The sequence below is a fragment of the Rhinopithecus roxellana genome, chromosome 4, assembly GCF_007565055.1.
Source record: "Rhinopithecus roxellana isolate Shanxi Qingling chromosome 4, ASM756505v1, whole genome shotgun sequence".
Lineage (NCBI taxonomy): Eukaryota > Metazoa > Chordata > Mammalia > Primates > Cercopithecidae > Rhinopithecus > Rhinopithecus roxellana.
This window is the reverse complement of record NC_044552.1, coordinates 165,820,645-165,847,356: the sequence shown is the minus strand read 5'-3', so window position 1 is coordinate 165,847,356 and position 26,712 is coordinate 165,820,645. Positions and strand designations below refer to the sequence as shown.

General features: G+C 35.6%; 1 protein-coding gene across 2 annotated transcripts in view; it reads left to right on the top strand.

Moving 5' to 3' along the window:
• The window catches only part of CEP85L (centrosomal protein 85 like), a 248,816-nt gene that overhangs the window by 216,620 nt on the left and 5,484 nt on the right, over nt 1–26,712 (top strand). For both annotated transcript variants that reach the window (XM_030928400.1, XM_010353245.2), the window contains 6 exons: nt 6,808–6,960; nt 8,716–8,870; nt 12,233–12,350; nt 12,828–12,878; nt 22,261–22,368; nt 23,611–23,842. In XM_030928400.1, coding sequence (XP_030784260.1) covers nt 6,808–6,960; nt 8,716–8,870; nt 12,233–12,350; nt 12,828–12,878; nt 22,261–22,368; nt 23,611–23,842 — 817 coding nt within the window. The remainder of the gene's footprint in view (nt 1–6,807; nt 6,961–8,715; nt 8,871–12,232; nt 12,351–12,827; nt 12,879–22,260; nt 22,369–23,610; nt 23,843–26,712) is intronic.

The following is a 26,712-nucleotide window of genomic DNA, read 5'->3' as shown; positions in this document are numbered from 1 at the left end:
AGAAGCGTTCTGCTATCTGCAGAAATCCAAGGATTTTCTTTGAGGATAGAAATGCTCTTGTATATCTTTATAACAAATAGTGAAGTATTTTAAAAAATCAATTGTGTATACCAAATAACTGTTCTTTTCCATATTGAATCTATGATTTCATTTTTTTTTTTTGGCGTGTTGGGCATAAAGGGTTGGTAAACGAAGGTGGCCTATATTTAATAGTGATGCAACTTAAGTTATTAAACTGAAGCCCCTGATTCAAAATAAGAAGCCAAAAGCCAAATATACAGACAGGAACACTGTTTGATCTTTCTGCCTTTATTAAAATTATTTTCACATATTTTATTCCATTTTATTATCATTCACGATTAAGTAGGACATGTGCCTAGCCCTAATTTATTGAAGAGGTACAGATTCATGAGCTGCATAGTGGCAGCAGTGGTTTTAGGCTTCTCCTTTTAATCTACTCAGCTTAGTTTTGAGCCTCCCATTCAAGTGGTCATAGAGCAGATCACCATGATTTTCTTTTTTCTTGCTCATCGGTGCTTACTTTATTTTTTTCAATTATAGTTCCATAGTTTTTGGGGAACAGGTGGTTAGTTACACGGATAAGTTCTTTAGTGTTTTTTTCTGAGATTTTGGTGTACCTGTCACCTAAACATTGTACATTATACCCAGTGTGTAGTCCTTTGTCTCTCACACCCCTGCCCCCATGTTCCCAAAATCCATTATAGCATTATTGTGTCTTTGCATCCTCATAGCTTAGCTCCCACTTAAAAGTGAGAACATACGATGTTTGGTTTTCCATTTCTGAGTTACTTCGCTTAGAATAATAGTCTCGCACTCCATCCAGATTGCTATGAATGCCATTATTTTGTTCCGTTTTATGGCTGAGTAGTAGTTCATGGTATACATACACACACACACATGCATGTACATGCATGCCACATTTTCTTTATCGATTCATTGGTTAATAGGCTGGTTCCATATTTTTGCAATTGCAAATTGTGCTGCTGTAAACATGTATGTGCAAGTGCTTTTTATGTAATGACTTCTATTCCTCTGGACAGATACCTAGTAGTGGGATCAAATGGTAGTCTTACTTATAGTTGTTTAAGGAGTCTCGACACTGTTTTCCTTTGTTGTTGTACTCGTTTACATTCTCACCAGCAGTGTAAAAACATTCCCTTCTATTTCATACCAACATCTGTTTTTTAAAATTTTTAAATTATGACCGTTCTTACAGGAGTAAGATGGTATCTCATTTTGATTTTAATTTGAATATCCCTGATAATTAGTCGTGTTGAACATTTTTTCATATGTTTGTTGGTCATTTGTATATCTTCTTTGAAAATTACCTATTTATGCCCTTAGCCCGCTTTTTGATGGGGATTATTTGTTTTTTCTTGCTGATTTGTTTGAGTTCCTTATAGATTCTGGATATTAGTCCTTCGTTGGATACATAGTTTGTAAATATTTTCTCCCACTTTATAGGTTGTCTGTTTACTCTGACAATTATTTCTTTTGCTGTGCAGAAGCCTTTCAGTTTAATGAGACCCCATCTACTTATTTTTATTTGTGTTGCATTTCCTTTGGGTTCTTGGTTACAAACTCTTTGCCTTAGCCAGTGTCTAGAAGAGTTTTTTTGATGTTGTTATATCCTCTAGAATTTTTGTGGTTTCAGGTGTTAGACTTATGTCTTTGATCCATCTTGAGCTGAGATTTTTGTGTAAAGTGAGAGATGAGGATCCAGCTTTATCCCAGCACCATTTGTTAGTAGGGTGTCTTTTTCCCACTTTATGTTTTTGTTTGCTTTTTTTTTTTTTTTTTTTAAGACAGAGTCTCACTCTGTCACCCAGGCTGGAGTGCAGTGGCGTGATCTTGGCTCACTGCAAGGTCCGCCGCCATTCTCCTGCCTCAGCCTCCCGAGTAGCTGGGACTACAGGCGCCCGCCACTGAGCCTGGCTAATTTTTTGTATTTTTAGTAGAGACAGAGTTTCACTGTGGTCTCAATCTCCTGACCTCATGATCCGCCCGCCTCGGCCTCCCAAAGTGCTGGGGTTACAGGTGTGAGCCACCGCACCCGACCAATTTTTCCTCACTCTTTAAGTTGATACCTGTATATTATATAAAATAGCTATCACTTCCACTCCTCACAGACTAGCCTTAAACAGGGGAAGACCTTCACTAATCAGTCTTGCCGGAGAGGGGGGCTTTTCATATCTTTCTACTAGTTTAACTCTTTTTTTTTTGTTCTTAGCATCCTTCAGGCTTCAGGAGTATTCTAGGTCCCATCAGTACTCAGACAAGCGAAATTTCAGCCAGTCTCTTGACCAGACTTCTGAAAAGTCAGATTGTTGGATGTTCTGTCCATTGCTTTCCCTGTACAGGGAGAAACTTCAGTCTGTCTCCACTCATTGCTGTGTGCTGAGCTGGAGCTGTGAACTATGGAAACTGCTAGCCTCATCTCTGATCTCACTGATCCCAGGCAGCAAGAGTGTCATGGTCCTATTTGTGTTCCAAGACAGGCAAGGCAGAAGCCAGTCTTCTGAACAGCACCCAGACAAGTTGGTATGTTGGATGTGTGATCCAACTATTTTCTTTCCCAGCAGGTTTCCTTCTGATCATATGCTATATTGGGGGTAGGATTACAGAAGGTGTCTTGCATTTCCTTAATTGCTTCAATGTGCCTGATTTTGCATTCACCCAGAGTGCAATAGCTTTTTTGTTTTGTTTTGTTTTTTGAGACGGAGTCTCGCTGTGTCCCCAGGCTGGAGTGCAGTGGCGAGATCTCGGCTCACTGCAAGCTCCGCCTCCCAGGTTCATGCCATACAATAGCTTCTTGACTAGTTTTTGGATTTCTTAAAAAGGGAATTTGTTCATGTTGGGGGTTTTATTATTTTTTTAATTGAATCCACATTTTGGGGGGAAGGAGAGTCCAAGACTTGCTCTTCTGCCATCTTGCTGACACTACTCCCCAGGTCTTTAAAAATATAAATCAAATTCTTCCCATGGCCTGAAATACATTTCCTAATTATATATCCGTAGGTTCTGCCAATCTTTCTCTGATAAACTGTGTATTGATACCCTGGGTGTTACAGTTGCTCAGACAGCTCAGGCTTTGTTTCTGGTATCAGGATCTTTACACAGAGTGGCCTTTTTGCATGGTAAATACGTGGCTGCTTTTTTTCTCCCACTTTCAAGTCATCTATTTATTTGTTCAAATCTAGCTTAATATTTTTCCCTTCTACTCCTCCTTTCATATGCTTATAGAATTTTATTCTTTTTTTTCTAGGGCTCAACCCAATTTGTATAATCCTTATTTTTTAAATTTCTCTCTAAGCTCCTTGAAGGCAGGGGGATTGTATTTGAATGTGTCACTGTGGCATATGTAGCACCATTCATGGTGCCTGGCATATTGAATGTATTCTGTCAGGTAATTTTTGCCAGAATGGAAGAGAAAACAGTAAGGTAGACTAGGGAAAAAACAATGAGAGAGAGATCAAGGTTGTCAGAGTGGGTGCATAATGGAGCAAGTTCATAGGAGACATAGGGAAGGGTTGAAAACAGATGCAAATATGGTAGAGCTACTCTTGGAAAAGAAGAGGAGTAGCTTCTGTGTGAGTGAGGCAATTAAGAATGGAAATAATATACCAGAGAAATTTGAGGAGAGGGAATAAATGTAGAGGGCAGAGTTTGTGTCAGAGCATATGGAGATGACTTGAGTTCTTGAAGGGAGCACATAGGTTAGAAAGAACAGGCTCCTTGATAACCAATCAACTAAACAAACAGCACTTTGGGTCCACACAAGATTGGATCATATTGTTTCTTTTGGCATTTACTCTGTAATCCTTATCAAAGACAGATTCTATGACAGAAAAAACAATGTGGTAATAATAATAGAATTCTTTTGAGTTCTTTCTTTAAAGAGACAGACAATAAAGAAAAGTAACCGTTTGTGAACCTCTTATAAAACTTGTCCTTCCTATTACCTTCTAGGAATGATATCAGTATTGCATCATTCCTCTTTGAAAAGAAAAACTTAGCCTTGTATGAATAGAATAGAGAAGATTTGTTAATGACACCTCATTTATCTGGAGGTGATTAATGCAGTTCAGACTTGAGTAACCTCTATTTGTATGGAACAACACAAAACTTGGCAGTTTAAAAAAAATGAAACACCGGCCGGGCGCGGTGGCTGAAGCCTGTAATCCCAGCACTTTGGGAGGCCGAGATGGGTGGATCACGAGGTCAGGAGATCGAGACCATCCTGCCTAACACGGTGAAACCCCGTCTCTACTAAAAAAATACAAAAAAAATGGCCGGGCAATGTGGCGGGCGCCTGTAGTCCCAGCTACTCGTGAGGCTGAGGCAGGAGAATGGCGTAAACCCAGGAGGCGGAGCTTGCAGTGAGCGGAGATCGCACCACTGCACTCCAGCCTGGGCGACAGAGCTAGACTCCGTCTCAAAAAAAAAAAAAAAAAAAAAAAAAAAAAAAACACCAAAAAACAAAACAAAAGAGCTTGTTATCTGTGAGCAGGGCTGAAAAAAAACCCAAGACCCAGTGAATATGTATGATCAACATGTGACCAACAAATAACAGAGACAGTGTCCCGTAGGAGAGTGTTGGCAGCAATTTGTGATCAAGGGAAGCAAGCTTGATGTGACAGCAAAGAGAGTTGGCCAACCAAAAGAAAAAGAAGAACAGTAGGACATCTTTGCACGCAGACAGACCTATGCCAGTCACTGCTTTTTGAGGCATCATTTTGTCACATTTAATACATTTAGACAGTTGAGTCCAAGTTAGCATTAAGTAAACATAGGTTGCTTTATCATGTTTACCTCTGTAATGTACAGGGTCATTTGCTAAGACAAGAGCAGGCTTGGTTGATGGGGAATCCAAGCACAGCTGGTTACTGAAATAAGAACCTGATAATGAGTCATAAGGAAGAACTGAAAGAAAGTTGATTTTCAGTCAGATGATCTAGATTCAAATTCCACTTCTGATTTTATGACTTGTTAAGTCACTAAAGATCTTTGGGCCTCACCTGTATTAAGGGATTGTATTATATGGTCACCACCAGTGCCAACAGTATGTAAGGTTTTCCATTCTGATAGATCACAGGGTAAACTGTCACACCAGAACATTTACCTTTAATCCTAAGAAAGCCTCAATAAATAATAGGATGTGTTTGTCTTACCAGTGTTGCTCCTTACCAAAGGTCATAAGTAGATCCTAACATCACTGGTGAAATGAATAATTTTTCCACATGAAGTTTTAAAAATTGTTATACATTTGACCTGAAAGAAATTAGAAAATGCCTGAAAGAAACTAGTTTCTTTCAAATTTTGTTAAAGCTAAAGAACAAGTATTAGCTTTAATAAAATTTGAAAGAATAACCCATCTTACTGCTAATTATTACCAGTTATTTTCCCAGTGAATATGGGAAAACACTGTAAAAATATTTTAGAACGCTGTAAGTTTGAAAAGAGGATTAAATGTTTGGAAGATTGGTAATTTAAGGTAAATAGGAGTAAATGTGAAAGAGCTTTGACTGTGAGATATGAAATTTAAAGATTGCATATTTCATAGAATGGTGAGTAAAAAGTACCTGAAAATCTGACTTTCAGCCTGTATGAATTGGGATTTACTAGAATCATTATCATGTGTGTACATACCATGTGTGAAATAAGTGTTCAGTTACTATACTTTATCAATCCTAAAATGACACCAGTAGTAAGACACCTTTATTTTATGGTTTTTAGAAAGAAAATATGCTACAAATTCAATTATGACACAGTACTTTAAACAGTAGTGTTGCTTGAGGTGTGAATTAGTTTCACTAGTCCATTATCTGTCCCTAAGTATTTGGTATATTCTTTCAGCTTTAGTTGCATTGTTTGGTGCACGATAAGCAATTTCTCTGCAAGTCTGTTAATAACGTTTTAGTTACTTGCAGTATCTTCCTCTCTTCGTTCACGTAAAGCATTTGGGTATAGCTATGCAAAAACTAAGAAATCGGAGTCATTCCTTCAGAGATGAATACTTCACTGATTTCAAAGGCTTTTTTTCTGTGCCTGTCTGGGCGCCCAATGACATTGTTCCATACTAAATTGTAATGCAACATTGTTTAGGCATTTTAGACATCTTTTAAACTCAACACATAGTTTGTACATATATATAACAATATTGAAATGACAAGGATATGAACAGCCTTGACCAAATTTGCACATGTGTAGGCAATAAAAACATCACTACTGCCCCTTGATTGATGGCAATTTATAGGATGCCATCCATGGTAAAAGCAAATACCCCCTAAACTCTTGATTTCAGTGACATACTTTTTTTTTAGGTGTAAATCTTTTTTTGTTTGTTTTTTTGTTTAAATTGAGACAAAGTCTTGCTCAGTTGCCCAGGCAGGAGTGCAGTGGCACGATCTCGGCTCACTGCAACCTCTGCCACCCTGGTTCAGGCGATTCTCATACCTCAGCCTTTCAAGTAGCTGGGACTACAGGCACGTGCCACCATGCCCAGCTAATTTTTTTGGTATTTTTTTAGTAGAGACAGGGTTTTGCCATGTTGGCTGGTCAGCCCACATCGGTTTCCCAAACTGCTGGGTTTACAGGCATGAGTCACCACACCCGGCAAGTGTAAATCTTAGAATGAAGTAAGGTAAATCTTAATTGAGTTGCTAGTGGCCTTCGCTATAACCTGAAACTGTTGGTGAATTCAGCAGTGTCTAATAGTAAAGTGTTGGTTTTGTTATGTCTTTTAATGACTCAAAACTAATGAAGATTCATAATTGTTTTCTTTAGCTTAAAACTAGAGATCGGTACATTAGTAGTCTGAAAAAGAAATGCCAGAAGGAATCTGAACAAAATAAAGAAAAGCAGAGAAGAATCGAGACCTTGGAAAAGTATCTGGCTGATCTTCCAACTCTAGATGATGTACAGAGTCAGAGTCTACAGGTAACATGAAATAAAATGCTTATCTTTAAATGACATGAAAACATGTTAACTTGATTCTTTAGAAATTTGGCTAACTATAAATTAAATCTATGTGTTTAATTGCTGTTTTGGGGACTTAATTCTAATAAGAAACTTTGTTTATCTAAGCATGCATAAGTAGATATTTCTTGTCTGTTAATAAGTGATTACTTTATTAACAGTGTTGTAACTCTGTTAACTACTGTAGAAGTTACTTTCTAAACCAGTCTGCCAACCCTACCCCATACACACACATGCACACACTCCCAGTTCTGGTGCTTTCCAACAGTCTCTAGGATTCACCAAGGCTCGACAAGACCTTTGTTGAGTATCTTTCTAGATATTTATTTTCTTCATTCTTCTTAACCTTTATATGTATATTTTTTCTTTCACCTTGACCTATGACCTCAATTCACTCCTCTGACTTCTACTTTTTTTTTTTTTTTCTTTTCTTAACAATACCTCAGAGTCTTTCTCCTAACTCAGGTGAGGCCCACTGTCTTGAAACCTTATTTATAAATCCACTAGATCTACTCTTCATTCTCTTCCCAGAGTTATTCTACGCCAGGGATTCTCAACCTCGGCACTATTGACATTTGGAGGCAGATAACTTTTTGTTACAGGGGTCTGCCTTGATCATTGAAGGGTGTACTTCTACATCCACATATCTGTCCTCTACCCACTAAGTGCCAGTAGCAATGCTCCTTATCCTTTATCCCAAACCCAAAACGTAAACAGATATTTCCAAATGTCCTCTGGGGGTAAAATTATCCCCACTTGAGAATCATTAGTCTAATCTAAGGAGTGTCACTGTGCATACTTTAAGACCTATGTTGCATTCTCTATTTTACATTAATTTATAAGTTGTAAAAACTAAGGTTAAAGTCAGGAAGGAACTTAAGGACTGCAGGAGGTTGCATGAGCAGGAACAGAGGGCAATGTGTATTACAAAATATGTAAGAAAATACCTAACATCCATTGGGGTGGCAGTTAAGGGTCTTGAACAGATATTTGTACACTCATGCTTATAACATGATTATTCACAATAGCTAAAAGGTGGAAGTAGCCCAAGTGTCCATGACCAGATAAATGGGTAAACTAAAGGTAGTATATACATAGAGTGAAATACTATTCGCCTTAACAAGGAGAGAAACTCTGACACATGCTATCATATGGATTAACCTGGAGGACATTTTGCGAAGTGAAATAAGCTAGTCACAAAAAGACAAATACTGTATGATTCCACTTAATGAGATACCTTAAGAATTCAGTCAGAGAGACAGAAAGTGGAAAGTTGGTTACCAGGGAATGGGGGGAGGAATAGATGGGGAGTTGTTTAATTGATACAGAGTTTCAATTATGCAAGATGAAGAGTTCTGGAGATTAGTTGCACAATGTGAATATACTTAACACAACTGAACTGTACACTTGAAAATTGTTAAGACAGTATAAAGTTATATATTTATTACAATTAAAAAGAAAAATAAATTTAAAATGAGAATATTAACCTTTTTCCGTCTTCTACAAATTTCTAACCCCATTCTCTTCCTTGTAATTCCATTCTTGTAGGTGCCTTTCACACAGAGGAGATGGAGTGTTAAATACTCTAGATAAAATGCAGTGTGATTTCTTTTTTTTAGCTACAAGTCTGTCAGTCCCTGCCAACACAGTAACAGTTTCTAATAGAAGCATATTTAATATTTCATGTGTAATGAACTGTAAAAAATTTCTCCTTAGCTGCAGATTCTGGAAGAAAAAAATAAGAATTTACAAGAGGCTTTGATAGATACAGAAAAAAAAATTGAAGAGATCAAAAAGCAGTGTCAAGATAAAGAGACACAGTTAATATGCCAGAAAAAGAAAGAAAAGGAGTTAGTAACTACTGTTCAGAGGTAAGAAAATTTTCTGAATCCTTTTATGTTATTTTATTCATATTTTTCATAAAACATTTTACTTAAACTAATTTATAAGTTATTTTACTCTCCTTAATTTAAGGATGTACTACAGGATGCTCATCCCTTTTCCAAACTGCTTGTGAGTAAGAATGTTTTAGATTTCAGATTTTTTCGGATTTTGGAATATTTGCCAAGTACTTACCCACTGAACATCTCTAATCTGACAATCCAAAATCTGAAATGCTCCAATGAGCATCTCCTTTGAGCGTCATTTCCATGCTCAAAAAGTTTTGGATTTTGAAACATTTCAGATTTCAGGTTTTTGGATTAGGGAGGCTCAACAATATATTGATATCTTGCTGAAAGTTTCTGTTGAAAATAGTAAAAATAAAAACTCATACAAATGAAGACTGAAAATATTAATACAAACCCTTTATCTAATGGCTTTATAAAAAAAAATAAGTAAAAATTGTAAATAACAAAAAAGGGGCCAGCAAAATACTTGAACTGCACTCCTTAATGGAATATATCAAATTGAAGTAATTGGCTCCTATTTCACTTTACTGCAAGTAAAAGATACAGCAGTTTTGCCATCTGTCTTCCAGACTTACTTACATATCTTGCCTCATGGGACTCAATTAATACAGTTGTAAGTACCATTTGCAAATTCAGTTTGTGTTTATTAAACTTGGAAATTAATATTGGATCCCTGAAAAACCTAAGGAAGTATTTTATATGTATAGATATGGATGTTCTGTTTTGCAAAACTTAAACCTTAATATTACCAACTATAAATAGATAAAACTATCCTGAAGAATAAAACAACAAAGGAACAGAAGCGAAATGCAAGAAATGCAATCTTCATACTTACATCAATTTTACAATTCAATTTATTCTTAGCTTTTAAATAAAAATCCATCTGATTCCGTGTTAATTTCATATCAGTATTGCTTTACTACTACTTTTGAGTCCTAAATATGCCTTGTCCTACTGTTTTCCTTGGGTGTCAGTGCAAAAATATTTTTGATTTCTGGGACAATTCAGTTTGAATGAGAAAACACATGTTTCTTATCATCTCAGCTCCCAAAAAAAATCATATACCTTTAATTCTGCTTTTGTCTCCTATTTTCTGCTGCTTGTTCTTAAATTTTCCCTTCTATAACTTTTCATCTTATGCCCTGTTCTTTAGTGTCAGAACAGCTTCCTGATCTGCACTAATTCAACCATATAGCTTTTTCTTTCATCTTTACTGATAAAATGAAAAGAGACACTATATCTGTTCTGTCATATAGAGCATTATAATTATAAATTAAAGCTATGTTGCTTTAGGAACAGAATTAGCAACACCTGAAAATAATTTGAATGTTGCTTTGTTCTGTTGTGTGCTTTTACATATTTATATGATTGTATGCTTTCTCTTTTATTTAGACTTTATCTTTTATTAGGTTCTGTGGAAACACTGAGCCTCATATTCTTGTTTTGGAAAGATTTAGTACGGTGCATTTCAGATAACATTTTCCACTTTTAAATTTCATCTTGATACTATCAGAGATGATACCATGTCTGAAAATTTCTCTTGATTTCAAATAGATATGAAGGATCAAAGGGTTGAGGATGGTATCACAGTTTTTTCAGCTCTATAATATAATATTCCTTTAGTTCCAAAGAACTTCAGAAGTATATGTGACTGTGAATTATATAATTACATTTATCTGTTTTATGTAATATTTCTAAGCTTCCTGTTCTCTGAATACTTAAGAACCTTTGCAATTTATACAATAAATAAGAAAAGCTTCCCATTAGACATGAAAATTAAAGTAAAAAAGATGGGTGAGCTCCTTAGTAATGCAGTAGTAGGTACCACTTTAAGAGATACTTTACTTTTTGAATTAAACATGTTATATAACCTAAAAATGTATATATGAAATAAATTTTATTGGGCATTTTGCCATGACAGTTCTTCTCTTCATAGCTGGCTCATTTTTTTTATTTGAAAGACTTTAATATTTTTAATGCATATTGTTTCTCATGAAATATCTGGAAGTAGTGTCTTGACACTGAATTGGTAAAACAAAACACAAAACAAAAAACTCATTCTGAAATAGAAATAATTTGTTTTACACTTTACACTGAAAAAAGCAAATAATTATGACAGTGTATTACACAGCAGTATACTACATCGATAATAAATACAGATTTCTCTGGCACCATTATTTGTAAACATCTGAGGCCCTTATTGTACCATCTAGGACTGTCAGTTCTCTTTTCACAATCTAGATAGGACATTTCTTCTGTTTTTGAAAGACAAAGCATAGAATAGCCATAATTCTTGAAAAAAAGAAAAATAATGAAAATATCAAAACCCAATTTATAAGAAGTCTTCCTTTTAGTACTCTGCAAAGCTTGAGTATGATTCAAGCTAAAGTAGAGCTTCCGGTTTCTTGCTGCTATTATTTTGGTTTTGTTTTGGTAATTATTGTCTAATGATGTGACTTCTTTTAACCAAACATTACTATTCTTCCTTTCTAGCACCTTCCCCCTCTGCCCCTTTTGCCTTTTTATTTTGAATCTGCAGTCTTACTTTTGTTGTTTCCCCTTCTAAAATGCAACTGTGTTCCATGGATAGCATAAGAAAGTGTTCTGTCAAGTTATAATGAAGAAGAACTCACGAACACAGAGAAGGGAACAACAGACACTAGGGCCTACTTGAAGGTGGAGGGTGGGAGGAAGGAGAGGGGCAGAAAAAATAACTTGGGTAGTAGGCTTAGTACCTGGGTGACAAAATAATCTGTGCAGCACACCTCCATGACACAAGTTTATCTGTGTAACAAACCAGCATGTGTACCCATAAACCTAAAGTAAAAGTGAAAAAAAAAAAAAAAAAAAAGGAAATGAAAGGGAAATGTAATTCTGATGGTTTAGGCAACAGCTATTCTTACAAGCAAACTTCTGCTGAGCTTAGAATAAAGGACAAAAGATGTGTATACATATTCTTAGGTTCTGTACAACAGTCATCTTAAGGAACCCTGCTTTTAGAGGAAAAGTAAAGAACACGAGTTAGACTTCAGAGCTCAGATTTGGGTAATGAAGAACTTCATCTGGGCCTAAGGATGTCACATACTGAGCAACTCTGGTCTCAAAATTTGCCATTTCTGAAAAGGTGATCAGCTTCTAGCTAACTATGGACCCTTCTTACTTGTATGAAATATAGATAACACTTTTTCATATACTGTCTGTGGGTCTTGCTTATTGGTTGATTAAAAAATGTAGAACCTAAAAAGGACATCAGTTATGTTGAAATCATTACCAAAATCAGCAAATACAGCTTATTTTCGTCATATAATTGTCTTTTGAAATAGTTTGCAACAAAAAGTAGAAAGATGCCTTGAAGATGGAATCCGCCTTCCCATGTTAGATGCAAAACAGCTTCAGAATGAAAATGATAATCTCAGACAACAAAATGAGACTGCTAGTAAGGTCAGTAGATACCTTGATCATAAACGTGAAATCCATACTAAGTGGATATGTGTGTATAGATACATAATTTATAGCTACTTTATGTGATTTATATTTTGTTAATATTTAATTGCTTATATAATTTCTAGTTTGAATGTCTTTGTTTGAAGGACCATAGCAATTCAAACCAAATTAAATAATTGAAATAAAAGTCAAAACAAAAGGATATCTTTTTCCTTCCTTAATTATTCAGTCTGTCTCAAAGTTATTCTTAAAAATTGTATAAATTTGAGAAAAGTTTTATCAAGAACTAGAGGAAGTCTTTTGTGGTTTTATACTTGTGTGATCCAAATCATAACGATACTTTCAGTTTTTTAAAAAGACCCTTCTTAACAATAAATTTATAAATTTCTGTGCTATGTTTTCTTGAAATGTTGGTACTTTTAAGAAGCCATGTAAAAATTATTTGAATCAGATGTATTTTTTTTTTTGTTTTAGATAATAGACAGCCAACAAAATGAGATTGACAGAATGATTTTAGAAATTCAGGTAAGGAATATTTTGTGCTTATTTTAATTTAGCTATATTCTGATATACTCTTAATGCTTATTAAACCTGCAGATATTAAAGCATGCATATATCTTATGGAAAGATAATATGTATAGCACTGAGGTAGAGTTGCAAATTCTTTAATCTTCCAGTTTTTGCTGTTTGGTAAATTAATCCTTCAAAAATTATAAAGATTCATCAGTGAACAAGTCACATGCCTGACCATTCTAGTGGGGTGAGTTGGAGAGAATACAAAACCAATATAATGAATGCCAGGTGCCATGAAAAAAATTGCTGTTAAAAATGTTATTTTAAAAAATTAAGTAGGCTGGAGAGTGCTACATTTAATAGAGTGGTCTTGATGTTTTTCCTGAAGAGGCAATATTTGAACAGGGGTCTGAATGAAGACATCCAGGGCAAGAGCATTTCAAGCAAAGGGAGCAACAAGTGCCCTTTATATAACTGGTATGCTCTAAGAACAGCACAGTCTGTTAGCCTGGAGTTCAGAAATTGTGAGGTAGTTATTCTAAGTGTGATGGGAAGCCATTGGACATCTTTTGCTGAAAAATGTTTAGCTTTATACCTCCTAATTTTATTGTTACTTCTTAAAATCAAAGTAAAAGTAGTAAATGATTTGCCATTATATAGTCTTCTTTGTTTGTCTTTTGTTTGTATTATTTATCAATAAATGTATGAGCCTGATGGATTGATTGACAGAGGTTATAAACTTTATTTTGTTCCTACAGACATAACTTCAGTTGTTCCATAACCCATTAGAATCTCTAGATTGTTAGATTTTCTCAGCCATTGTTATGTGACTTATTCTGGACCATAATTCAAGAAATTTCTATTTTACTTGGGCACATTTTCCAAGTAGTAAATCTAATACAAGTTATCTCAATCTAAATTAAGAATAATCAACACATGAACTTTGGCATTGAAACTTTAATGACTTGTAAGATTTCGTTTATCACATACTGTCACATTATAGGTGTTCAGTATATATTTGCATTCATTGAAATGTGCATTTTTTGTGGCACATATACACCATGGAATACTATGCAGCCATAAAAAAGGATGAGTTTGCGTCCTTTGTAGGGACATGGATGCAGCTGGAAACCATCATTCTTAGCAAACTATCACAAGAAGAGAAAACCAAACACCGCATGTTCTCACTCATAGGTGGGAACTGAACAATGAGATCACTTGGACTCGAGAAGGGGAACATCACACACTGGGGCCTATTATGGGGAGGGGGGAGGGGAGAGGGATTGCATTGGGGAGTTATACATGATATAAATGATGAATTGATGGGTGCTGACGAGTTAATGGGTGCAGCACACCAACATGGCACAAGTATACATATGTAACAAACCTGCACGTTGTGCACATGTACCCTAGAACTTTAAGTATAATAAAAATAAAAAATAAAATAAAATAAAGAAATGTGCATTTTTTTCCCCATTTGTGGAGGCATCCTACTGCAATTTAATCTTACATGTTAACCAAGTCTGTAGTCACATGTAAATATGTCATGACCATACATAAATGAATATGTAGAAGAATATGCAATTATAGGCCATACTGTTCTTTGTTATTAAAATGCTTCAGCAAACACAAATCTTTTATTTCTTCAAACTATGTAGAGAATTGAAATAAAATTAATGAGATGCATTTACTTCCAAATATTTGGGCCTAGACACTCTAATCATTAATTCTGTTGTCTTGTCTTTTGAATCAATGGCTATCTTTTTTGGATTTCTTTTCTTTTTTGTTCTTAGCATCTCATTTGCCCATTCTGACCATCAAGGTCTGCAAATCTAGAGACAGAGATCTATAGATTTAGGTCACAGAGACAGACAATAAATGTTGGTAGCTGGTCAAAATAGCTATATTTGTGAAGATGGTATTTGAATAGCAAAGCTGGAGATGAATATGACTCACATAATGAGAAAATTCTTTACTAGTTTTAAACTCATGTTATTTTTTGGCCCCTCATCATTTAAAAAGACAGAAATTTTGTTTGTATTTGGTCATTTTTGACAACCTTTTTCTAAAAGGTATATGCTCTATAAAAACCTGAAAATATTGCTTATTCTGAAAAGAGGAACACTAATTACTTCCCTAGCATTGGAGACACTGAAAAGAACACTTTGGGTTGAAAAAATATTCCTGTTGCTTTCTATTGTGGTTAATAGACATAATGAATGGGTATATTATCAAACTGATATACCTAATAGAGCAACTCCCTTCACTTCCTACTTCTTTAAAGCTGTCTGATTTTTCCTTATCTGCTTACATAAAGAATGGCCAGCTTGTACCTATGTAGATTATGATGTCCTTTCCATATGCTATAGCTCTGTTTTTGAATTTCTTCAAATATCTTCGCCTATCCAAAATAACACAAAATACTGTATAATTAAGGATAGCAGAGAGCCTCCCAATTATTTTTAATTATGCATTTTGACTATCACTATAGTATTAATTTTATGTAAAAACTCACTGTCGCTATAGTTTGGATATTCTTTCTTCCTCCACAGTGCTTGGATGTTTTTCCATTTTGGAGTATTCAGTAGGCAAAGATAACTTGGTACTGTTAGAATTTCATGTGTTACTGCCTCTTTATGTCTTTGCAAATTGTCGAGAACACCAAATTTGTTTGAAGTTCATTTGTCTTGATTTGGTGCACTGCATTTCCTTGGGAATAAGCAAGTTATTCATATAGTTCAAATTTACTCTCAAAAGGGAAAAATAAAATCCCAGGCTATGTACATTTTATGTCCAATTTATAGGAGATAAAAATAGGGCATTGTTTCATATTTAGATGCTGTGTTCAAAATACAGCTATAGTTTATTATTTTGCCACAGAAGTCAAATACTTACCTATTATAGGTCACTGGCACGTTTATTTATTCACAGCTTTTGAAGTTGGAGAGAAATAATTCCTCTACTAGTTATACTATATTTGTTGTTGAATATAGAAAAAGTAATACTTCATGTAAAAGTATATGCTAATTTGGAAATTGAGTTTAGTGCTGTAAAAATACAGATTTATCTACTGTTTTGTTCAGCTGTCTAGGTCATATTGTTAACTGACATAAATACCTTGTTTACTCATTGACCTTTTAGAAGTGTTGCCCTTCGTTATATCCATAAAACTAGTAGAGCTAGCCTGGCTGCTTCTCCTATAGGTTTTTTATTCTGTCAGTATACAGTATATAAAGACATTTTGCGGTAAAATGTTCCATGTCAGTTCCATGAACATATGGCTACAGTCAGAATATGATTGAGTTCTTCATTGGGCATTACCTTCCTTCTTACTTATTTCTCAAAAGCACATTTTACATCCATAAGCCTTTTTCAGTGAGCTGTTATTGTAATCTTTTGGCAGAGGATGTAGAGGTTTTTAATGTTTGCTTGTTTTCTCTGACATTAAAATATTTACTAATTGCAAGAACTTAGGCATTTAAATGGCCTGTCTGAATTGACAGCTATCAATAGCAAATTATACTGTGACAGAAGACAGAATAATACGTTAGAGGACATTGAAGACTGTTTACTCGGGCGTGGTTGGAACCACTAGTCTCAAAACTGTGACAGTCTGTTCTATTTATAACACATCGAGATGTTCCCACAGCCTAAGAAAATTCTATTCCAATTTTTAGCGAATCTCATAAATCCTTCATCTAGCAGTTTTTCTCAATAGAAATAGTGGGAAAATGGATCATAAGTCAATGGAATGTCTTATAGGTAGAACATAACTCCTTTAAATATCGATTGCTTTAATGTTTTCCCATTAACATTGTGCGACGTTTATCTCCTATTTTTTTTGTTATCCAAATTGTGTTATGTCTTGAAATAAAGTACTTTTTCTAAAGTTTAATTTTGAAAGCATTTACTTCTGTAAAATTGCATATGATGAGTGAAAAACTAAAAGTATTCTTATCAGAAATTAATACTAAATTTTGAAAAACCTGACAGCCAAATAAATGCCTTCTATGAAAAGAAAAGTAGCTTAAAAAAAAACAACACTCACTATAGTCTTTGTGCTGGTAAAGAGAACAGTCTTTACTGTTCATGTAGATCTGTTGTATGCATGTTATAGTTGCATAATTAAGATATGTCAGAAAAAATGTGTAAAAGGTGGATTTAACTTTTGAAAAATCAGTTATGTCAGGGTGGGGAGTTGTACGAGGGAAGACAGCTCACTTGAGTCATGGAAGAATGTTCTTGGGCCTATTTGTGCTGTAAGTAGTCACCAAATCTATATGAATTTTCACATTATTTGTAATACTTTTTAAGATATGTATTTCTGGGCCCTATTGTGAACCTAATGAATCAGTGTCTCTGGGATGAAGTTGAATTATGTATTATTAAGTTCCTCAGGCAGTCCCTAACTTTGCCATATGGTCTAGCAGTAGAACTAGAGCATTTAGGAAGTATTACAATCCTCAGCATGCTCAGTGGACCAAAGAGTGGGAACTGGAGAGAAAGACAGATTTAAATTTAAAAAACAAGTTTAGTTTCTAAGATACTTAGGTGTCATCAAACACATTTAACGTATTTTGGTAGATCTCACTTATAAACCAGAAAATACATTTTTTCCAGAAGTTAGAAGACAAGGAACTCAAGCAGTAATAGTTTTATTAAGATATAAGTCACCTTCAATTCGTGTTCAATTCAATACTTTTTAGTATGTTCACAGATAAGTGGAACCAAGGCCACAGTCAATTTTAGAACATTTTTATCATCTCAAATGGAAGCCTCATTTTTGTCATTTCCCTAAGCCCCCATCCACTTCTCCAGCCATAAGCAACCTCTGATCCACTTCCTATCTCTATAAATATACCTATTTTAAACATTTCATACAAATGTATATGTGGTTTTTTGTGACTCTTGACCATATCCAGCTGTTAGGCTCCACTAATTGTCAGCCAATCATTCTGTTGTTTTCAACAATACCCTGTGGCATAAATTGCTTCGCAAACTGATCCATTCTAGCTCTTTTGAAGGAATAGTTCATTAGGTTAGTGTTTGAGATTTGTTCTGACCTCAGGAGTATTCTTCACAGCTATTTCTCTGTTTCTCCCTGGGAAAGTAATTAGTCTATGGATTTAGCTTCTAGGGCTAGTGGGTCTAATAGTATCCTGCCCACTGTCTTTCACCACAACCTCCAATGTTTTTGAGTGCTCTAAGGCTTGAACGTCCCACTGTTGCAAATGAAGTGAATTCCTATAGAGAGACATTTGGAACTTCTAGTTCTATGGCCTACTTTTCCTCAGGAAAATCTCTTAAGCCAGGTTAATTGGTGTGGGGACAGTGACAAACTTCTGAATGGTATCCCCACTCTAGTAGCTGAACACTCACTGGAGTGAATTGGGGCAGCAGGTCTACGTCTTTTTGACTTGCCTCTCCCAGAATAGAACCAGTGCCCCACAAGCTGGGCCAAGGGTCAAGGGTTCTGCACTCAATGTAAGCTTCCATCCCATAAGGGGATCTGGGTAGAGGGGAGCCCCCCACCTCTTGGTTGTATGTGCTTGCCTAAAACAGCCTTTGCTAGGATGATAAATGTTGATCCCCTATCTTTTCTGAGAAGAGAACTCTCTAACTAGGATTTGGGAGGAGAGGGAATCCTGTGTTATTGGCTCTGTCAGTCTGAAGTAGAATTTCCATCCCAATGAGATGTGAGAAGGCAGAAATGGAGTTGAGTTTTGTTTCATTTTTTTCCTCCTAGAATCCTTTTGTGAAGCAGAGATTTTCTTGAGTAAATGTTTCTTCATTTGCTATATGCTCTTAGGACCATTTCCAGAAATTTTAAATTATAATATTCATCAATTTCATTGAGGGGTGGGTCTGTGGAGCTCCTCACCTTGTCATGCTAGAAGCAGAACTCCAGGCATATTGTTTTCAAAGTTTTATCAAGTTACAAGATGATAACTAACTTAGGAAAGGAATTTGAGCTGTACATTGTCTTAGATTCTTAGAAACATAAAAAAGCCTATTTTTTCTATTTCTTATCTCCCCATCACCAAAATAAACACCCTGCTATACATTTCAGACTTCCTATTAATGGCATCTGTGCCCTTCCATTTGTTCAGTCCAGGTATCCTGGACTTATCCTTGACTCCTCACTTACCTCGCATTTGTCAGCAAATTCTACTGCCTTGAAAGTATGTCTAGAATCTGACCTCTTTTCCTTGCCTCCTCCACTGCCACCCCGTTCCAAGCCATCTTCCTTTCTCATCTGGGTTATTTCTTTATGCTTCTACCCTTTCCTGTGTACAGTATACTCTCATTAGGTTAAGTGATCCTTTTGAACAAAAATCGGATTACATCATGTCTGTGCTCAGAATTCTTCAGTGGATCCTCATTTTTTTCCAGAATAAAAATCGAAGTTCTTATACTGATTTCTGAGGCCCTATACAATCTGTTCTGCATGCTGTCTTCCTTCTCTGACTCTTTCTCCTACTATTCTCAGCCATCCTGGCTCTCTTACTTTTTCTCAAACACAGAAGACACCATCTGTCCCAGAACCTTTGTAGTGACAGAAACTCTCTGGGTATCTCTGGGACACAGTCTTTCATGCTTACCTGAGATTTCAGCCTCCTGACCCTTACTGTGCTCTGTTTGTTCTCCACAGCACTAGTCAAATTCTAATATATGATACTGTGTAACTTGAATATTTATTTTATTTCTTTTGGTCTTTTTTCTCCTAGTATAAAGTTTCACAGGGGCCAAGAGTTTTGACTGTTTTATTCACTGATGTATCACTCAATGAACAGAGCAGTGTTTGGCAATGATTTTTGCTGAATGAATGATTGCATGAAGGAAAGTTCCTTGTGAATTGCTTATGTGGTTAAGCATGTTTATGTGTATATATGTGCAGTAAAAATGTTAACATAAATTTACTTTCAAAATAATTCCTTTTAAATTAGGTTTGTGGATTATATAGAATCTGTTAACTAAGGCGCACCTGGTTTTCCCTCATTTAAGCTATTTGTAAATGGGGCATTTCTCGATACTTACATCAAAACAGTAAATTTGCTTAATACCACTTTTCAACTTCAAAGATGATCATTATAAAGACCTTGTAGGTTAGTACCTTAGCAGAATTTTAAAATGTCATGATTAAACTGAGAATTTGAGAGCTGTTGTAGGTTTTTGCAAATTAATTTTTAGTTTTGTTAATCCACTACATGTCTAGTGAATGATAAACCGTTATTGTGAAATTCACAAAGCTAAACACTCATTTCAGAAACCATGAGATTATTTCATTTATGCATTGTAAAGTACTACCAGTTTGTGCAAGTATATTTTAAGAGCTTAAGAGATTTCAAAAAAAAAAAAATGCTCTGCAAAAGGTATTTGTAAAATAACACACACTATTCTTGATAGAATTTCTTTCTTGTTTTCTTATCTTTTAAACGTATCTTAATGCAATTTAGGATAGAGAAGTAATTAATGTTTCAGACGAAATGTTATTGTCAGACAACTATAGCACTCATACCTAGTATTATCCTAGAGATTGTACAGCACTTGGTCCTTTCAGAATAAGCCTATCTGCAATGTCTTTTACCTATTAAAGTGCTTCTTGATAACTTCCCTTGAACTCAGGCAACATAAGAGAAATCTGATTTTCCTTTTTGTGTAAATGACACTACTGCCAGACAGTATCAGTTTTTCTGATGGAGAAGATTGCCTGTTTCTGCATTGATTAAAATCAGCCTTACATAGGGACATATTAGTTGGATTTATTAGCTAATTATTAGTCACATTCAACATGACTCTGAATTGGTAAAAATATAAAACACTCTTTTAAAGAACTATATTCTATTATAATGTATCATTATTATAATTATTCTGTTATATATATTAATTATATCGTGAAAACACACCTCTTGGGTTTAGTTTTTTGTTGTTGTTAGAATGTGAGTTTGAGTAGTATGTCTATGATGCCTTTCTTCTGTAATTCTAATAAACATTCACAAATCTTGAGAAAATTTAGGTTGAATTCTAGATTCCAGCCAAATAATCGTGTTAAGCCAGAAAACATAGATCTTCAGCTAGGTGAATAAATCTCCATGTTCATTTAATCAAATAAGGTTTGATTCAGTCTAATGAAGTTACAAAGGAAATTTCAGTTTTCAATAATGCACATATCAGAGAGCCCCATATTGACTTTGTGCTGTGAGACTCATCTTTGTGGAATATAAAACAACTTTTCCCTGGAAGGAGAAACACTTGTTACAGAATTTGATTCATTTCTATCCAACTTTGGAGTTACTAAATGTAATATTTTTTTTCAGAGTTTAGCAGACAAATGAAATTTAAAAGCAACAAGTTTGAATATCTGTTACCGATAAAACTGCTTTATATTTATGGAGTCTTATTTCAACCCATGGTGATAGCTATCTTTTCTTATTCCATCCAAAGATAATATGAGGAAAATATCTTTGTAGTAGATTGTGTGCTATTTAGGTGGTCAGCAACCTGAAATATTGTCAGAATTGAGACTAAATACAGACCTGAAATAAAATGATACCTCTCTAGGTGGTCAGCAACCTGAAATATTGTCAGAGTTGAGACTAAATACAGACCTGAAATAAAATGATACCTCTCTTCTGGTCATATGTTTATTGATTTTGTCATCTAATAAAAGGAAAATAGTTGATAGAAACACTTAGAATTCACTATTGGGTGTATGGAATTTTTTTCGTTTAATATATAGGTGAAAAATAAGACACTAACCAAAGACTCAAAATGTCCTTTATGCTGCTTTGGCATACTCACCATAGTGTCATGTCTAGATAATTTGCAATTTTATAAGGAGTAAGAAGGAAATTAGCTTATCAAATTCCCATAATAGACCTTTGACCAGAGTTCACGGTATATTTACTGCTTGAAATACTATACACTGAAAGATGGGAGCTATGTTTCAAATGATAGAAAATAGGGATGATATCATGATCTTATTATCTTGCATCTCATTAAGCAAAATGTAAAACAAAAGTATAGATTTGTTGCTAATACACTCTCAACATATAAAAAGTTAATGAAATAAGAACTGTTTGTAATACCACATTAAGTAGGAACTTCAGATTTGACATGTTTTATACAAATTAGAAACTTCCTTGGTAAACACTGTAATTTTTAAAAATCCAAATGTATTCTGGGAAACTGGCATTTCTTTTTCTTTTTTATTTGGATTTCAGCCACTCTCTAACTGATCAGGATTAATTTAAAAGTGAAGGCTTCATTCTCCAAGGGGATAGGGAGGAAAGAAGATCTAAAGTATTCAGAGCCAACATTCCAACTTACTTCTGTTTGAGATTTCTCTTTACATGTTAACCTGTTTTGCTTTCCAATTTTTAAAAAATTCTAGTCTATGCAAGGAAAGCTTTCTAAAGAAAAACTGACCACTCAAAAGATGATGGAAGAGCTGGAAAAGAAAGAAAGAAACGTACAGAGATTAACAAAAGCATTGCTTGAAGTGAGTAGAAGAAATTCAATTTGCTTTGAAAGAATGATTCACTACCTATTTAAGCAGATGCTTATTTTTATAGATATTAATAGAGCATTTTCAGATTAAAGACATGATTTTGATATGTCTGTTTGTTAATTCCATTATTTCTTACCAAAATTATTATAAAAAGACAAGCCTTTAGTTCTGTTGTGTTTTAGAATACAGTTTCACATAATTACAGTATAGTATATATTTATTATATTTATTAGCTGGCATTCATCTATAAAAAAGTTTTTTCGCCATCGCCCCAGGCTGTTGAGTTATTCTGAAATACAGTTCCAATTGGAAAGCTAATTAAAGTTACCTTTAATTAGCAGTTTTCAGGATAAGAAGGTAGCAATTTTGGGGGTCAGCAATTCAGAGTTGTTGGGTTTTTCTTTTCTTTCTTCTTTGATTTTATACTTGTATTTCTTTGTCTCTTACATTGAAGTTTTTGGTTCCTATCAACCTTAACATAGATGCTTTCCTCCCACCAACATGCAAAAAGTAGTTTCAAAGTAATCAAATCACTATTGCTACTAACAATAAAAACCACAGAGTGTGAGGTTCAGAGTTACTTTGTAGTTCTTTTTATTCTTGGAATAAATCTCATTATAGAAAAATACAGGCTGGGTGTGGTGGCTCACACCTGTAATCCTAATACTTTGTTTTGGGAACCTGAGGTGGGCAGATCACTTCACCCCAGGAGTTTGAGACCAGTTTACGCAATGTGACAAAACCCTCTCTCTACAAAAAATACAAAAATTAGCCAGGCGTGATGGTGTTTACCTGTGGTCCCAGATATTCAGGAGGCTGAGGTGGGAGGATGACCAGAGCCTAAGGAGGTCAAGGCTGCAGTAGTGAGTCATGACTGTAACACTGTACTCCAGCCTGGGTGACAGAATGAGGCCCAAAAAAGAAAAATACATACACAACCAACATGCTTATTACGTGAGAGACTCCTAGAAACAGAGACTGGATTTCTGTTTCCTCCTTTGGATATACACTAAAGTATCAGATGGCACAGAGAAACAATTTCCACTATTTAAATTGTTATTTTTCTATGTGTTTTTTTTTCCACTGCATATTTGTAGTTGAATTTGGTTAATGTGCATACAATATGACTCCACTGTTTTGTTTATAGACTTGGGGGAAAATGTTAACCTGTATGGCTTTGAGTACCTTTCCTTTCTTGTAACAATCTGATGTTTGTTTTATTTATCCTTGCAGAACCAAAGACAAACAGATGAGACATGCTCTTTATTGGATCAGGGCCAGGAAGCTGACCAATCTAGGCAGCAGACAGTTCTTTCCAAACGGCCACTATTTGATTTGACTGTGATTGATCAGCTGTTCAAGGAAATGTCCTGTTGTTTGTTTGACTTGAAAGCATTGTGCAGTATTCTTAATCAGCGTGCTCAGGGCAAGGAGCCTAATCTTTCATTATTACTGGGAATAAGATGTAAGTGTCTGATGACTTGTCCTTATTTTGTGGCAATTAGAAACGTGTCTTCATGAATCAGGAACTTCTGTCTTTTCTCTGTTTATTTTTGTAATCTCCTTTCCTACTTAGAATCAGTCTGTGGGTTTATGTATACCTGTTATTACTTCATTGCTAGAAGTGAGTGGGGTTATAGCTGACATTTACTGCCACTTGGCAGAATGCCTGGTGATGTTTCCTATGTTGAATCTGTAAATAAGTGAGTAGAGTGATAGTTAGGTGTGACTTCCCATTTACTCTCCCCAAAATAATGATACCTTCTATTTGCTTTTATGTGTTGGTTGCATAGATTAAGTGACCCAGCCATATTGTCCACTGGAAAAATGTTCGAGAAATATTTTACTTTCCAGTGCAGTGTATGTTCTATGGCAGCTGCTTCACGTGAGTGCCAGTGATTTCACATGAGCCAGTTTTCACAGCCTACAGATCTGTTGCCTTTGTCATGCATACCTGCTGGCTTAATGTGACACGCATCCACTCTTGGCCGCAATTCTATCTTCCTCCACACATAATTGTGAGAGCTGCCACAGTAATAATCCCAGTATCCCTTCCTTTCTGTGCTACTTTTGCAGAAACGCCCGTCTCTGCATGTGGTTCCAAATCAGGATGTTAGTCTCCTTTCAATAGAGAATAAATGAACTTGGAAGGACATAGGAATGGAGTAAGACCGCATAATAAGGTTTATGAGCCAACATGTATATTTAGTAGCTGCCTAATATAATGGTTAATGTATGACTAGAGGGGTGACTGGTTTTGTTCCTAGTTTCATCAAAAAGATTCCACCATTTTGCATCATGATAGTTATTGGCAAATCAATGCTCTTGACCAAAGTATATCACTTGTTAAATAACGCATTATCTATGCTCAATTATGTCCCTTTCATTTCATAGACATTTGTACACATACACAAGTGTGGATATGGGAAAAAAAACATAATGTTTAAGTATATTCACTCACGGAGTAAACATTTATCAGATGCCTTCTATGATCCAGACACTAAGTAGATGCTGGTAATGCAGATAACCTGAACACAGTCCTTGTCCACACATTAACCAAATTATTAGAGCATTGTGATAGGTGCTATAGTTGAGATGTGGACAAAGGACAGTGGGAGCACAAGAGGGAAAAATCAGCTAAATCTACATGGGAAGGGCTGTGGAGACTCCACAGAGTAGCTGGTGTTCAGTGTCGCTCTTAAGAGGAGGAAGTGGAGAAGTTTGCCAGGTGAACATGGAGTGGTTTAGTATCTTTTGGGAGCAAGATGCAAAGCTCACACACAGAGGGAACTCATTTTCTCCACGATTTTAGAGCTGGTCACCCTTTTAATTACTTTAGAGTCTTGTACATTTTCACTATCATAAGTTAGGGCTTGTTAAGTTTTTCAGTAATAAAGTAGTAGAGCTATCCTAATATGAATCTTACCACCCCCACCTCCCAATGCTCCTTCTAGTCTTTAAAGTTTGACCCCAGAATCCTTACCTTATATTTGGCATTGTGAAAATTATACCAGCCAGGTGATTTGTGAAAAACTGGTCGATTAATGGCTCCATTTGCTCACCCTGTCCTTCTGAAAACTGCATACCTTGGTTTCCATGACATCATTCTCTAGGTTCTGCTTCTGCCTTTATGACTGCTCAGTCTCTGTCTTCTGTGGACTTCTCTGCCACTTAATTATTGGTATCCCCAGAAGCCTTTTGTTACTGGTTTTTAGTCTGTTTCTTTTTATTCAGTACTTTATCTGAGTGATCTTATCCACTCCTGTTGTTTCTGTTGCTGCCATACCTTTCACCTAGACTTTTATCTCCTTTACCCAGACGTTTATCTCCTCTGGGTTGCAGATTATATTCCCATGTATATTAGAGTTGGCTGTTTCGAATGCATCACAGACTCTACACATTCAAAACCAGAACACACTTTCCTTCCCTCCCTGAACTGTTCCTCTTCTCAGTGAGTAACACCACCATTCACCTGTCACTTGAACCCAGATTTTATTCTCCACTCTGCTTTTTCCTTCATCTGGCACCTCTGCCCAATCCCTGCCCCTCACTCCAGTTGATGATGATTGAGTGTTATCAGTTCTGTCATCTGCTTACTACATCTAACATTCCTGCCCTTCTATCTCCATTGCACTGTTGCCTTAATTTAAGTTTGCATAACCGGTCACCTATACTGGTCTCTCTGACAACCATCTTTCTCACCCCCTCCCCTCAATCCATTTTACATTGTTGCCAGACAGATCTGTCTCAACTATAAACCTGGTTTCCTAATGCTTACACTGCTCTGTGGTCAAGATAGGTAGCTTCTACCTCCTACCTACGTCTATAGTCTTGTTTCTTGGTACTCTCCTTTGTCACAATTTGTACTCTACCATTTTAGAGCCTAGATACTGATTTTCTTAGGTTTCTCAAATTCTATCAGATTGTTTTGCTTTCTGACTCCACTTCTGTTCATTTTGCAGTTTGGCCCACCCAGTGAACAAGCAACTGTTGCCTCTCCAGTTAGGACTAGTTGTTTGTGTTCTTCCTTTTATGCCACTGCAACTTGTATATAGTGGTAGGTTACCTGTGGTACCTCACTGTGCTCATTTGTTTATGGAATTGTATGTAAAGCATCGAGAATAAGCCACTGTGTCTGTTCCTTTTCTGATTTCAACATCTAACAGTTCCTATATCATGGCAGATGTTCAGTTAGCATTTGTCCCTTATGCTACAATAAACTGCTATGAAGGTATAAGGAGAGGTTTCTTTTGTAATCACTGGCTCTGCCTGATTTTATGTCAAGATATACTTACAAAGAGAAGAACTGAAGTAAATAATTAAAAGCTAGCTGAC